Here is a 16795-nt window from a genome sequence, read left to right on the forward strand (position 1 = left end):
CTCGAGGTAAGCTCTCCTCGACTCGATCCACTAGCTCGCCTTGAGCTCGACTCGAAAGGTTTGGCAAACAAGCCAAGCTCCAATTGTAAGCTCTAGCTCAAATTCGAGGAGAGCAAGGACGAGTCAAGCCAAGCTTGGCCCACATCAACTTGACTCGGCTGGATGTACAGCCCCAATCACAGTGGATCCTAGGAAGTTTTTAATGGTGGGCGTTCAATGATTTCCTGTGGTGTGATCCACCTGAGATTTTATCTGCTTCATTTTTGGGCTCATGCCATAAAATGAGTTGGCAAAATGGATGGATGGCATAGATATACAACGCATGCATTGAGTTGGGCCCCATGGTCAGGGTACCACCCACATCGCTGGTTAGGGGGGTCCCAGCCAAGTCGTGCCTGAAAGTTTTCTCACGTTACGCTCACCAGTCACCACTGCCCCTTGACGTCTCCTTAAAGGTGACTGTTTGGATGTGTTGAAATGCATTTATGGTACATTTTCTAGTATTTGGAAGTTAGAAGAAAAGGAAAAAGAGGATAAATATTCCACATGAAATGCTAAACATTGCAGTTATTTTCTACATGGAAATTGGTCCCATTTTTCGTATATCCTGATTGGATAGCCATCTTCAAGCATAGATTCGTCTGTTCATTAACATGCAACAAACCAGTGATTTGTGAAGGAGGCTGCAACTGCACGTATGCAGCTGTTGATTCATTTGTTCAACCTCCCAATTCCAACCCATTTCCCTGCTATAATAAAACACTAATCAGATGGTCACACCAAATCAAGCCTAAAATCACCGGAATAAACATCACGCATCATCTAAAACACCAAAATTCATAGTAATAGAAGAAATACACAAAATCAAACCCAAATTACTCTTTAAGTGTAAGTTACCAACCCTTGAAATACAACAAATCGAAATCAAAAGTACAGAGAATACAACATATATATGCTCTACACACTTGGAAGATCAACTCATTTGCAAGTCGGTACACACACATTTTGCAATAATCAGCTATCCAACTAAAGCATGATTTTTGGTTTAATAACAATATAGAGGCCCAAAAATATTAACATAATAGCAACTCTTGAAACACTAGTGGGGCTCCACGCTATGATCTTCTCTATTGAACAGCTAGGAATTAGGATGAATAGATGCTTGCACAAAAGATGTATTGCCCTGTTAGTAGCAACAAATTACATCACCAAACAAAGGAAGAAAACAGCAATAAAGCACAAAAATGTGAGTAGAGAGTAAACATTTATGAATTCTCAGTATAAAAACTTGCGGATGAATCCGTCTTCAATGCTCATAAACTCCCAAGGTGACAACTCTTAAATAGGCAGAAGGCAGTAATAAATAGCTACCTTTTAGCAACCACTGTCCTAAAAATTAACAAATCCAATTACAAGACTAAATCTCATGGACTTGTCTTCCACTAAGAAATTACTCTCAAAAACAAAGAATTAGCCATTTATATGGACATGGGTGGAGGTAATAAGAAAAGACATCACGACCTATGGTCTAACTGAAGTTATGGCCCTTGATAGAGGGGAATGGTGAAACAGGATTCATGTTGCCGATCCCAATTAGTTGGCATAAGGCTTAGATGAGGGTGATGGTGATAATGATTATGACGATGAAGCTAACTTTATCATTCCTCCTAATGCAGCCAATATTAGTGGGTTCATAAAACTGTCAGCAAGCTGTTTATTGGTGTTGCAATATGCCATCTAGATGCATCCAATCCTGGGCAATCCAAACCCAACTGGGTGGCTCCGGGGTCCCAGCCACATGGCTGGCTCCGAGGTCCCAGCCAAGTTGCGCTTGAAAGTTTTCCCACCTTAGCTGCCCCTTGACATCTCCTTAATGGTTGCCTGTTTGGATGTATTGAAATGCATTTATGGTACATTTTCTAGTAATTGGAAGTTAGAAGAAATGGAAAAAGAGGATAAATATTCCACATGAAATGGAAAACATTGCAGTTACCAAATGGAAATTGGTCTCATTTTTCGTAAATCCTGATTGGATAGCCATTTTCAAGCATAGATTCATTCGTTCATTAACATCCAACAAACCAGTGATTTGTGAAGGAGGCTGCAACTGCGAGTATGCAGCTGTTGATTCATTTGTTCAACCTCCCAATTCCAACCCATTTCCCTGCTATAATAAAACACTAATCAGATGGTCACACCAAATCAAGCCCAAAATCACCAGAATAAACATCACACATCATCTAAAACACCAAAATTCATAGTAATAGAAGAAATACACAAAATCAAACCCAAATTACTCTTTTAAGTGTAAGTTACCAACCCTTGAAATACAACAAATCAAAATCAAAAGTACAGAGAATACAACATAAATATGGTCTACACACTAGGAAGATCAACTCATTTGCAAGTCGGTACACCTACATTTTGCAATAATCAACTCTATCCAACTAAAGCGTGATTTTTAGTTTAATAACAACATAGAGGCCCAAAAACATTAACATAATAGCACTCGTGACACACTGGAGGACTCCACACTACAACCTTCTCTATTCTACATAGATGTATTGCTCTCTTAAGAGTAACAAATTACATCACCAAACGAAGGAAGAAAACCACAATAAAGCAAGAAAATGCAGAGTACAGTGTAAACATTCATGATTTCATGGGTGAATCTCTCTTCAATGCCCATAGACTCCCAAGGTTGCAACTCTTAAATTGGCAAAAAAAGTAATAAATACATGACTATTAGCAACCACTGTGCTAACAATTAACAAATCCAAATACAAGACTTAAGTCTTATGGACTTAATACTCCACTAAGAAATCACTCTAACAAAGAAAGAATTAGCCATTTATGCAGACATGGGTGGAGGTAGAAAGAATAGACTGGTCGACCTATGCTCTAACAGAAGTTATGGCTCTTGATAGAGAGGAATGGCAAAACAGGATTCATGTTGCCAATCCCAATTAGTTGGATAAGGCTTAGATGATGATGATGATGATGACAGCGACAATGATGAAGCTAACTTTAACATTCCTCCTAATGCAGAAATTGACAACTCCAAGAACTTCTCTAAATTAAACGAACTTTCCAACAATAGTGGCTTCATAAAAATGCCAGCAAGCTGTTTATTGGTGCTGCAATATGCCATCTAGATGCATCCATTCCCCACTAGTTCTCAAACAAAATGGTGTCAAATCCTTGATTTTGGATATCCATATCAACTTGATACTGCATGCGATATGGGCCTGAATCAGCCCACCCCAAAAAAGTGCCATATTGGCCCGTATTGGGGCATATCGGCGCCAATATGGGCCAGATATGGCCATAAAGACCCAAATTTAAAAATAGTTTTCCCATTCTTGTTTCTTTTCCTCTTCTTTTTTCATTTAAACCACCGAGGGAGCTTTAAAAGTCATATTAGACTAAATTTAGCCCTATTTGGGGGATCAAAAACAAAGATTTGAGTGGGATTTGAAGCGGAAAGGACCATTATGGGGAAATAGGAGAAAATGATAAATTAACACTTTGTTTTGTCTTTTCATCTTTTTTGTTGTTTTTTTAATGTAATGGGCCCTAATTGACCAAAGCATGCTTGATTTGTATTCAATTAGGGACCATTTGGTTGACTTTCAACAAGTGTATCTGACAGACAACATTCTTAACAAAGTTCTGATACACCATTATATACAAGTCCATAATATATATATATCAAAGAATATCAAAGAAAAAGAAAAAATATTCTTGAATATATGTTGTTTCCCTTTATCGAGTAATTTTCCTTCATTCTGTCTTTAAAAAAAAAAAATTGACCGATACAGGCGAATACTGACAAACAATGTCATATCATATCATTTTCATCCAAATCAACATGCCCACTGATACCAATATTCAAAACCATGATCATTTATGCTTTCTTCGACTCTGATGCACCAGACTGATTATCAGAATAAATGGTTGTCACTTCCCCTTGATTGTGGACTGATTATTAGAATAACTGGTTGTCGCTTCCCTTGATTTTTCTTCCTATTTGTCAATATTATTTTCATCTAATAGCTTGGCAAGTTGCTGTAATAACTGCAACAGATTTAGCTTTCGATGATGATAGAGTTGTAGCTTGTTCTTTCTTTGATGATATCCCCCTGGAACCAAGGTTGAAAATGTAGCTGGAAGTGATTCTTTGATCATCAATCCAACCTTTTTTATAGGTAAGCTCGACTACCCAAGACCTCAATGTTAGGTTCAAACCCAGAACTATCTACCCTGTCGATCACCAATTGAACCTTCCCAATCACTATCAGAAAACCCACAGTTTAAAATCGTTAATGTCAGTGTACAAAGCCATAGTTACTTGTCCCCTCAGGACACCGCTTATGCAGTCCAAAGTGGAGCATGCTTGGGCTTTGTATTTATCTTGATAATGGACTTGTTGCTTGCATAATATGAGTGTTTGAAAGATACAACAAGCTTCCAATCAACTTCAGTATACATGAGAATCAACCTTTACTTCTTTTTCTTTTTTAAATAATAGAATCAACATTTACTTCCTCATCATGAATGTGGAATTTCGAACTTGTGTTCATATGAATCTTTATGGGGTTACAGTTCTTCATTTTAAATTTCTCAAGAAGATCCATTAGATACTCCTTTTTTTGCTACAAAAATCCAATTATTGCTTCGCTTCACTTCCAACCCAATGAAATAATTCAACAAACCAATATCATTCATTTCAAACCAGTGTTCCAAATATCGGCAATATTATCAGTAATATCACCGACATTATCAATATTGACGGGTCGACGATACTAAAACTGCTAGAAGTACTCAATTCTTCAAATATTGCCGATATTTTCGATAATATTGGCTATGCTTGGAGATAGTATCGATATCAGAGATACTTTCAAATGAATCCCTAATAGAAGTTCCTTGGTATTAGTGAAACCATCAATAATATTCCCAATACTAGTGATAATATCCCCAATACTAAGGAAATATCCGTAAATAAGCAAAAACTGACAAAAAGAAAAGGAAAATTTTCAAAAATCCAAAAAATCTCCATTTTTGTTGGGTGATTTCGATCGCTCCTGGCTTTTATTGAATAATAGCTTGGATTTGAGGAGAAATCTCAACTCGAAATGAAGACGGGCTGGAACTGAAAGGTGATGTAAAATCCATAGAAACTTCTTTTCTTTCTTTTTTTTTTCCCAAATGTTAGCATTGGTTACAATGAAAATCCATGTCTATGCACGATTCTCATGCATTGACATGGATTTATGGCAAAACAATTAACATGTAAGTGAAAAATGAGAAAAAATGGGAAAATCCTTCTTCTTTTTTTCATTTTATATTGGAAAGTGTGTTCTTTGCTGTTGATTAATGTGGAAAATTTATATATTAATGAGTCTTGGCCGATCTATTAATTGGCTACAAATTTTATATATATATATTTTTTATATTTTTTTTAACAGCACATGGTTAGACGCCTATAAAATGGAAACTTATTATGTACAGTTGTTCTATACAATATTTTGATTCCTACACGCGTAAACATGTGTCTTTTAACATCTCCTGAAGTTTCACTGAAAAATTCCACATTTTCCCAACATTTCTCCAATGTTTCCCTCAGCCAGCGATATTTTTCCGAGTATCGGTTATACCAATACATGTTTCCATATCCCCGGTCATCGATACATGTAGCAGTACCAATACTTTGAACACTGTTTCAAACTCCCTTATCATGCTTTCTCTAAACTCATCCATCAAGGCATTACTACTTCCAGTGTATATCAAGTTATCTACATAATGATAAACAATGAGTTCCACTTCTATACCTTTTGACTTGACATACAAGGTTTCCTCACTTTCACTTCTTTGACCCCTTTTTTACCAAAAATCGGATCATGCCAAGCCCTTGGTGCTTGTTTAAGGACTTAGATAGCTTTTCTTAGCTGACAAACCTTGTTTTCTTCTTCGCCCACAACTTCATAGCCCTATGGTTGTTGCACAAACACTTAACGCAAAAAACAATTTTAAAAGGCCAACTTTCAATCAAATTGAAAGAGACTCCTTTTTATGACGAGTAAGGTAAGGCTAAAATTGTTCTAATTGTATCAAATCTAGCAAGAAGAGCATAGGTTTCATTGAAATCAATACCTTGTCATTGCATGTAGCTTTTTGATACAATTCTTGTCATGAACTTTTTAGTTGAGCCATCCAATTTATGAATTGTTTTGTATATCCATTTCATTCTAGCAGCTTCTTTCCTTGGAGGCAAATCCATGAGCTCCCAGGTCTATTTTTCTCCAATGATGTAATTTCCTAATTATGGCTCAACACCATTCCATGTGTTTCATGGCTTCACTCTTCAACTTTAGTGAATTGACAAATGAACAACTTGATAGGGAAGATGAACTTGGTGATGCACTTGATGAAGAAGGATTCAAGTCACCATGGTTTCCATCAACCTCCACTAGACCATCTTCTCCTAAATTTCACATGGATTATGCTACAAAGACTCGTTGCATTCTCATGTCTTTTGTTCATCAAAATTCATATCACAGCTAATAATATGCTTATTTGTGAGACGGATGACACGGATGACAAAAACAATTAGCCTTTAGTTTGAACATTATAGCCCACAAATATGCTTTCACACTATCATTATCTAACTTTTGCCTGTTTTGAGAAGGAACATGAACATAAGCAATGCATTCAAATACCTTAAAGTGCATCACTTTTGGCTTCTAACCACTCAATGCCTGGAAACAGATTATGTGGTGCTGTGAGGTGGGACTCCAGTTGAGTCCAGTTGAGTAAGCTACAATATTAACAGCTTCATGCCAAAATAGTTTGGAAGCCCCTCCTCTTTGATCGTGCTTTTAGCCATAGTTTGCAAACAAGCCAGTTGACTTGGGACTCAACCGAGTCAACTCAGCCGGGTCCCTAGTCACTGGGTCAGGAGAACCAGGGATGCACACAACTCAGTAATGTAGGCCCACGGCCCCACCATAGCATGTGCTGATTTTGCGTTGTTTGTTGCAAAATGTGGGGCCCAAATGTCAGAGATCGCATCTACTACTAGTGAAAGATTGGGAGGTTAATGCGGAAAATATGATTAAAGATTTCGGGAGTATTTAGTATATTTAATTTTGCAATTCTGGGCCAAGTCTTTATTGGTGGTATTTTTATTATAGATTGATTTGGAATCAATCTAATAATTGGAAGATTTTCATTAAAGATTCATAGGGATTGTCTTTAGGGCCTGTAAAACAGGAGAGACATTCCACATTTTCTAAGTTGTGAGTTTTCTCAAGTATTGTAAGAGAAGAAGTTTGATATCAACAGAGTTATTTCTCCCTCTCTACTCAAATATTCTTGTGGTGTTAAATATTCTTCTAGCTGTACTCTTGTTCATTTCTTTGTGATTTGGGTGTCGAGATATCATTGACTCGATAATTGTGTTGCATCATTTTGATATCGAAGCAGGTGATCATTGGGGAATTTTCGACTCTACATCGTTTCTTAATGGCTTCCAAAGGGGTAGAGCTATACACAAGTCGAGTTAGCTCGGTCATCTCGATCAACTCGACTCGCCTCGGCTCGAAATTGGATTTGGATCGAGTCGAGCTGGATTTTGGAGCTCAAAAAAATTTCGAGCCAAGTTCAAGCTTGCCCAAGCTCGACTCGACTCAAATCGAACCTCAACTCAAATCGAATCGGCTCAGTGACACGGTTATTTTGATATTGATGCTAGTCACCGGGTGTTTGATGAAATGGCTCGACGAAGTGTCGTTTCGAGTGCATTCATTCTCCGCGGGATCAATTGGTGGTGAGAAAGGAATGGATACGAAACAAATCACTAAAAAAAAAACTTTACATTATAAAATTGCCCTCAAATCTTGATTTTGATGTTGCCCGCCAAGTGTTTGATGAAATACCTGTAAACTGTTGTTACTGTTTTGCATTCTATGAGAAATTGAAGATGCACTTTATGTGTTTGAGAAAATGTCACACAGGCTCGAAATCGGCTCGAACTGGCCCAAGCAGCTGATCGAACTGAGCCGAGCTGGCCAGTCAGGCTCGAGGACCGAGCCGAGCCGAGTTCGAGCTGGGGTTAGCTACTAGCCAAGCCGAACTGAGTTGTGCCAAGCTTTACTCGGTTTGACTTGTGTACAAACTCTAAAAGGGGGTGACACAAGAAGAATCTCTACAAGTAACCCAACCAATCCACACATTCATAGAGCGAGTATATCAACTCAAGTATACGGAAGGCAATCTCACTAATCAACTAGAAGAGCTCCAACATGGAGGAAATCCGGAGACCGAGGTTGGAGCACCTAGACACATAAAGGAAATTTCTAGTCGCACCATGGGTGGACATTTCTATGAACTTCATTTTGGGTCTTCCTAAAACTCAAAGGAGAGGAGATTCGATTTTCGTTGTAGTGGACTATTTTTTGAAGATGGCCCACTTCATTCTATGAAAAAGGATAATGGACCACTCATGGAGATTGGTGGACTTTACAAGCTACCGAAAACGATGGACTGAGGTTCAAAGTTTGTGGGGCACTTCTAGAGCACTTTACAGAAACAGTTGGCGACTAAGCTTCTATTCTCTAGTGTATATCATCCTCAAATAGACAACCAAACCTAGGTAGTCAACGGGAGCCTTTGCAACCTCTTAAGGAATATCGTAGGTGACATATTATCTCAATGGAACTTGGCTTTACCCCAAGCCAAGTTTGCCTACAAGGCTACAAGAACTCAGTAAATTGTACCACCAGAAAACTCCCTTTTTCTTTTAAACATAACAAAAATTTTATTAAAACAGGAACAAACTAAGCTACAAAGAAGCCAAGCCGAGCTGCTGAGATAGCAGACCCAACTACACCCCAAGAAAAAGAAGATTACAACCCTTAAGCTTATCAGTAGTGGAGGCCCACTTGATAATTAACAACCTCACCCTTTGAGAAGTAGTCTCCACCGACTTGCTCTCATTACAAAAGCATCTACCATTTCTTCCTTCCCACACGGACCACCATACAACAAGTAAGGACATTCTCCATAATAATGTCCTTCATTTTCCCAAATTCACTCTATACTAGGCTTTTAAGAGATCACCCGTTGTTGAAGGAAAAGACCACAAGACTCTAAACCAAGACAAGATATCTATCCAAATCATATTAATGAAACGACAATGAACAAATAAATGGTCCACCGTTTCCTTGTTTCCCATAAGCAGAGGCACATATTCGAAACAATCATCGCCCTCTTTTGCAAGTTATCTACCATCAATACCTTCTTTTTGCCTACTAACCAACCGAAAGCCGCAATCTTGGGGGGAACCTGATAATGCCACACATGCTCTATAAGCGCCTCCTCATTAGGAACATTATCCTTGCTAAGAAAATCATAGAAGGACCACACCAAGAATACACTAGACTTGTCAAGCCTCTGAATTAAACTATCCAAGGAAGAAGGGTCCGAGCGACAAAGATGAATGCGGTTCAAAAGGGTCACAAATTCCTTGACCTCCTCATCCCGAAGATATCTTCTACAGGGTGGTTCCCAGACCAACTCTCCCCCTACTAAAGAAAAACATTCGGAAACAACAATGGAAGGATTTGGGGCAAGGCGGTATAACCACGGGAATTCCACTTTCGGCGAAGCATCTCCCACTCAAAAATCTTCCCAAAAATGAATTCTCTCACCATTTCGAAGAGAAAAACCTACTCCTAGAAACACCGACTTTACAGATATCACACCTTTCCATAAAGCTGATGATCCATAAATGGAAGAATCTCTAATCCACCACCCTTCCTCTGAGCATCCGTACTTGCTTTTGATAATCTTGTTCCAAAGCACCCCATCCTATTTCCCAAGCCTCCAAAGCCACTTGCCTAGCATGGCCAAATTCATATTTTTGAGATCTTTTATGCCAACCCCTCCATCTTAAAAATGCTTACATACCTCATTCAAACCCACTAGGTGAAATTTCTTTTTGTCTTCCATCCCATGCCATAGGAATTCTTGTCACAACTTTTTAAGCCTTTACAAAACCAAAGCTGGACATTTAAAAATTGACATGAAGTATAGAGGGAGATTCGAAAGAGCTACTTTATAAGAGTGATGCGCCCGCCAAGAGATAGGTATCTACTCTTCCATCTCGATAAGTACATCTTGAACCTATCTATCACCTTATCCCACAAAAATTTTGGGGGCTTACCTAAACAAAGAGGAAGGCCCACAAAAGATGTCGGAAGAACATCTATTGCACATCCAAAGGCCTCAATGAACTCCTTTAGCTCCTCTTCCTCCATATTCACCCTGAACATCTTACCTTTTGCTATATTCACCTTGAGGCCCAAAAATGCTTCAAAACAACTAACGATAGTTCTCATATTACCCATTTTTTTTCTGGATCGATGTCGCAAAACAAAAGTGTATCATCCACAAATTGAATATGGGATATCAGAACTTCCATTCCTTCCCCCTTAAATCCACTAATAAGCAGTACATGGTGTGACTCTCAAATTGAGGAGCTGAATAGGATAGTCATTGACAAAAGCACGCAGGGATCCTCCCATTGGGTTGAGTCTCATGTGTTGATGAATTTAACGCTATCTAGAGCCAAATTAACGTGGTCCAACAATCAAAATAAACTAACTATGCCTAGGATTAAAAGATTCCAAATCTCCAGTGGGTGGGAAGAGTTGTTTCCTAATGTGGTTCAAAACAGGCTACCCCAGAGTCATTTCAGACCATTCTTCCATCTTTATGGTGGGGAGCAAAGGTGCATGGGGTCTGAAACCTTTCTGGTTTGAGCTATTTTGGTTGGGCAACTAGTGTCCTACATAGACTTTCTAGGTCCACACTGGTTGTTCACCGCAATGCATGGTCCGCAGCTAGTCTAACCACTATTTCCAGTCGAACAGAAATGTCTGCCATACTAGCACATGTTCTCATGTGTGTGGATGGGCACACGCGTAAGGGATAGAAAATTAAAAAGCAATCGTCTTCAAGGAGTAGACATCCTTACTAACTTCTCTCTTAATAAATTACTAAATGCCATTAATAAGTTAGAGAATGAACATTTCAGATTGGGCATTTTAGCCTTTTGATGAAACCAGGAGTAGTTACGGAAAGAGAGAGGGAGAGAGAGGGAGGGAGGGAGAGAGAGAGAGAGAGAGAGAGAGAGAGAGAGAGAGAGTAAATAAGCCTAATAAGTACGAACATTATTTAACTGTCCTTGATACATGAAGTGTAAATCACTTTAGAAGCGCATTTTCATATTTCATATCAGTTGGAGAAAAATAATATATATATATATATGTAGGTAGAATTAAGAGGAGCAATTAGCTTTAAGTGATATCACTTGAATGCGACTATATCACTGGAAATTTGGATATCTTATGCTACAACACTTTCCTAAAAGATAACAGGGAACAGAAATCTTCTACACACAAATACATTTACAAACCTCTACAGAGAAGCTAGATAAAATCACCAAATTCAGGACCCGTTCACATGTATTTAGCAGTAATAATTGGTATCATAAAAGACATGTGAGTAATCATTTGAATATAAGTAATTAGTTCTGTGGGCATCGTTGTTGGGTACCTCATGAAAATCATGTACTTCCCAATGAGTAGAAACTTTCAACATAATAGCTGAATAGGAACCCACCCTCCACTTCAATTCTGTTAAATTTGGTAAAAGTCCCACTTCCTGGGTCATAATAATCCAATCTTTTACGAGGCATCTCCATCAAGATCGCCCCATCACTTCGGATAGCTCTAGGAAACATATCATAACTGCCCAGGGGCGCAAGGTCAAGGTTATATTCCTTCACCCACGTGCCATTCTTATAGTCCTTCAACATCCATATGCTGTGTTTCGATGGTTGAGTAGGTTTTACCACACACAAACACCCCCTCAACTCCACCAAACGCAGCAGTGACCTGTAGTAATCGGGAGTGGAACAGCATTCCGGATGCGGAATCACTCTAAACTCCTCTCTGTCAAGATCGAACGAAAGTATAACTTCATCATAAGAATTATGGTAGTAATCATGAATAACCCAATGTAGAGATCCTTCCACAAAAGGAGGAGGATTGAAGTAAACATGATATGGACAATTCTTGATTCTTTTCCAAGAGGATTCTTCGCAGCCTAAAGTAAAGACCTCACATTCTACTTGGTCATCAGCTATCTCATGGCCCGAGTAGGAATAGAACAAATGGACGACTTTATATTGTTTGGCAGAGGATGAATATCCGAAACCGACACCATCCATACCATGAAAAGCACCGCGCGAAGCTTGTGGAAGGGTTATGAATTCTTCAGTGCTTGGATTGCAGATGTAGATGTGGCCTGTTCCGATGAGGCACGCCAAACTGGCGTAAGATTGCAGTGAGTGCACGACACTGCTCACCTTCTTCGTGAAGGTCTTTTGGACTGTTCCCTTGTGGTCTACCGAGGATATGTGGATGATAAAAGAACCGTCGCGTTGGTATTGACCGCGTGTTGAGAAGAGGGAGGAAGGTTGCTCTGCGGCCCGATCATGGTGTGTGGACAGGAAATGAGGGGTGGATATTAGAGTGCGCCAGAGGGGAGATACACACCTGAGCCTGGAAAGAGTTTTGACAGGGAGTCTTGAAAGGATATTGATGATGATATCCGTGGGGAGATGTTGCATCTCGCCTCTGCCCATTTCTTTCGTTTCTCTCGGAGAGAAACCTAAAAAATCCCGTCGTGCTCAGATACGCACGACGGGCACGGGCATAAAGTATGGCTGTGATTGGATGCCAGTAAGTTTTTAAAGTGGTAAGTTGCATGTATATTACTTAAGTGGAATTAAGTTACGGATATTTATATTTGAATGTAAGTTGTAAGTTACCTATTACTCGGTTATAGGTAGAAAGCTGCATATTCATATCAAGCGAAGATTTGGGTATGAAATTATTTAAAAATAATATTGATACCTAAAAAAAAATTAAATAAAAATATGTATTTTATTAAGCCCATTTAAATGAATAGTTAAAACAATTATAAGACTAAACTAATCATTTGTTAGGCCATAAAAGTAGGCCCATATATATAAAATACCTACATAAAAGTAAGTCATGCATTCATCAGCTAGAAATTGTGATTTCCCTTCATCCTGGTCTATGTGACCAAATCAATAAGTTGGATGGGAAATAAATATGACAGTGGCTTTGAGAAAGTTTTTATTGGTAAGCATTATGTTACCACTATTATATTAACCCATTGCCCACCCCTGCACCACAGCCCACATTGCTAACCCACCACCCACCCTAACACCACCATAGCCCCCATTTATCTGTGCACTAAGCTCGGCGGCCGCGCGACCCCCATCATATCCACCTCCAGTGACCACGCTCCATTGACAACTACGACCAACCTAGGTCCCCTTTCACTTCCTCTACCTGCTACACCACCATGGTGGTGCTTCACTGATAGCAAAATCCTAGCCCTTCCTTGGGGGAATTTCAGTCATTGTTGTTAACATTGAAACATTGGCTTAGACCATCTAATTATAGGGATCTGACCACCAACAGGGGCCTGCTCACAGATCCAACCACTGACAACACCCCATAGCCACCAGCGGTGCTCACCCCCTTTCGAGTCCTCATTGCTCGAGATAGCCACCTTAGATGATGATGTGTTAACATCTTTTTTCATCTTTATTTTCTGTTTATTGTATTCCCCTTTTCATTTTATAGTACTACATGGATGCCCAAAAGGCTATATCGGTTGATCCCATCCTACCCAATATATTACCACTGTCAAGTTAGATTGTGTGAGAACCATAACCGTGTGAGACTGCCCTTACGCTTCGTTTTTAGTGCTAGCACATCCTAGACAGACCAAATCGGTGAGATTTGATTGCAACCCTATTTTAGTACCATAATGACCTAAGACATATACATTGATGACCGCGCAGGCGCTACAATTCCAACGCCGTGCAGCACATCTCATTGCAACACTCAAATTAGAAGTAGTAGTTTTTAGTACAATCCAAGGTGGACTGTGCAATGCATGCGTGGCGCGGGCCCCACTTGCACAAATCCCAAGGTAGTCCAATCAACCACACATCTCGCTCGTCAAACAAGCCCATGCCTCCCATCACTCATCCATGCCCTTGCCCATGCTAAGTCATTCCCCTCTCTCTTTTCCTCTCCCCATTCTACCCCTCCGTCTTTTCCTATTTCCCTCTCTATCTAAAAAGTTATATCACAAAGCCCCCAAACCCCTCTCATTTCCACAAAATTTCCTAGCAAGTAAGGGTGAGAGGAAAAGAGAGGAGATTAGAGAAAATTAGAGAGAAATTAAATAGGAAAGAAAAGAAATTAGAGAGAGATTGAAAAAAGATTAGAAAAAAGAGAGAGCTCTCGAGGGAAAGAGTGTTTAAGAGAGAAATTAGAGAGAGCTTGAGGGGATGTTTGAGAGTTAGAGGAGTTCAGTATGAGTTAGGACAATCTGAGACATTTAATCACCAATCCAACCGTTTAACATCATTGTGAATGTAAGGGAGGACAAACTCTCCCTTTTCCTTACCTTCTTTCATTTTTATGGACCCCACAAGGGTGGAACCCACCTTGTTATGTGTATGATATGTATGGAGGGCCCATCCGATTGCCAGATCCCATCCTTCCTTTCCCTTTTATTTTCTTTACATATGTGGCTTGTTGTGGGGCCCACGAGTGGGCCACATTGTGAGATAGTGTGCCCTGCATGCTATCACAACATAGACCACCTTGTGTGGCCTACTATGATATTTATTTTCCATTCAAGGTCTTGATTTGATCACAAAGATTTGGATAAAGGAAAACACCACATCAGCTTAATTCAAAACTCCTTGGGCCCAGTAGGATATGGTCAATGGATGGAGTGGAACATCGATGTTTAGACCTCACAAGTATGTATATATATATATATATATATATATATATATATATATATATATATATATATATATATAGGGAAAAGGTTCTATATGGTCAAGCTCATGGGGAGTATATATAGGGAAAAGGTTCTATACGGTCGAGCTCATGGGAACTCCCCATGAGGTCGAGCTGTGTGGGCCCCACCATGATTTGTGTTGAACATTAACACCACGCATTTGATGGGTCCCCTTTAAATCATGGGATATCCCAAAAATTAGCCGTATACAGAACTCCAGTGGGCCATTCCATCTAAAATCATGTGAAGACATGCCTAAAACATATAAAAGCACTTGGTGGGGCCCACCTGAAATTTGTATGCGTCTTAAACTTGGTCTAACCCCTCATCCAAGTGGGACACACATAATGGATGGGCTGGATTTGTGAACCACATCTCGGTGGGCCCAAAAAATGATTATGAATGTTTTAATGGAGGATAACCCCTCTCAACTTTTGTATGTGGTGTGGCCCACACAAGTCACGGATTGACTTGATTTTTAAGCCATAGGCCCACTATGGAATGATGCATCTGACTGATGGGGTAGATGCTCGACATACATCATGGTAGGGCCCACATAACTCGACCTCATGGGGAGTTCCCATGAGCTCGACTGTATAGAACCATAAATATATATATATATATATATAGAGAGAGAGAGAGAGAGAGAGAGAGAGATATATATATATATATATATATATATATATATATATATATATATATAGATAGATAGAAATGCTCACACACAACTAGTTGGACCGTCCAACTAGTTGTCGGAATTAAATGCTAATTAACGTTAATAAATGATGCGTATGGAAAAGTTAATTAAAGAGGGAGAGGAGTTGCTGGCTTGGGATGGCCCCTCCATACTGTTTATGTAAAATCCACCCCATCCATTAGATAAGTTACCCCATGTTACATCCAGGCATGAAAATCATATCCATATATGGTTCAAGTAGACCACACCATTGAAAATAATGTGCAAGAAAGCTAACCTTCAAAACTGTTTCCTTTGGCATGGTCCACTCGAATCATGTATGGCCTGCATTTTAGGCATTAGGCCTAGAATTTGGTGTGGCATATAATGGATGGAATGGATTTTACATGCTCATCACTTTGGGCCTGGTAACAATCAAGGGTGGACGTCTCTCTCAATTGTTTCCATTGGTATGGCCCACTTGAATCACATATCAGTCTGATTTTTTTCCTCTGAGCCCTATGTAGAATTACACACCCAATGATCAGAGTGGATCTAACAGTAGACATCACGATGGGCCCAGTACAAAATATAGGGTGGGCATTGATATGGCAGTTAATTCTCATGAATGTGGGACCTTACCAAGAAGGTTGGGACTGGATCCGTGTTACCCTAATGACAAATAGTGGGGCGCTTTCCAGCTTGTAGAGCCCACCTTCATGTATGAGTTGTATATCCACGCCATTCATCAGTTTTTACACATGATCTTAGTTTATGCTCTAAAAAATGAAAAAGATGTAAATCTTAGGTCGACCACACCACAAGAAATAATAGACATTGAGAACCTGCTATACATATAAAAAAAAAAAAAAAAAAAACTTCACAATGACCATCGTAATGATTTTTTTACCATCCAACTTTTTGATAAGGTCAAAGATACAAGGATAAAGGGAAAACACAAATATTAGCTTGATCCAAAACTTTTGTAGCCCCTACGAAGTTTTTAATGGTTAATCACCCATGTTTCCTGTGGTGTGGTCCACTTGAGATTTGGATCTACTTCATTTTGGGATTATGTCCTAAATTGATCTGGAAAAACTAATAGACGTCTTGAATATGCAACACATACATGAA

The 16795-nt window shown here is 39.2% G+C and overlaps 1 protein-coding gene across 4 annotated transcripts; it reads right to left on the reverse strand.

Moving 5' to 3' along the window:
• Positions 1 to 538: 538 nt before the first annotated feature.
• Positions 539 to 12798, reverse strand: LOC131231275 (F-box protein At3g07870-like). 4 transcript variants are annotated; one of them, XM_058227421.1, is made up of 2 exons: positions 11620 to 12798; positions 539 to 746 (listed from the first exon to the last, which is right to left on the reverse strand). In XM_058227421.1, exon 1 carries the CDS (start codon positions 12710 to 12712, stop codon positions 11630 to 11632), a length of 1083 nt encoding a protein of 360 aa, XP_058083404.1. In that variant the 5' UTR covers positions 12713 to 12798; the 3' UTR covers positions 539 to 746; positions 11620 to 11629. The 4 variants fall into 4 exon arrangements, with proteins under 4 accessions (XP_058083404.1, XP_058083401.1, XP_058083402.1 ...); XM_058227418.1 differs by lacking the exon at positions 539 to 746 and adding an exon at positions 1999 to 2164; XM_058227419.1 differs by lacking the exon at positions 539 to 746 and adding an exon at positions 1999 to 2167.
• Between the last annotated feature and the right edge of the window lie 3997 nt (positions 12799 to 16795).

The sequence above is a fragment of the Magnolia sinica genome, chromosome 17 (genome assembly GCF_029962835.1).
Source record: "Magnolia sinica isolate HGM2019 chromosome 17, MsV1, whole genome shotgun sequence".
Lineage (NCBI taxonomy): Eukaryota > Viridiplantae > Streptophyta > Magnoliopsida > Magnoliales > Magnoliaceae > Magnolia > Magnolia sinica.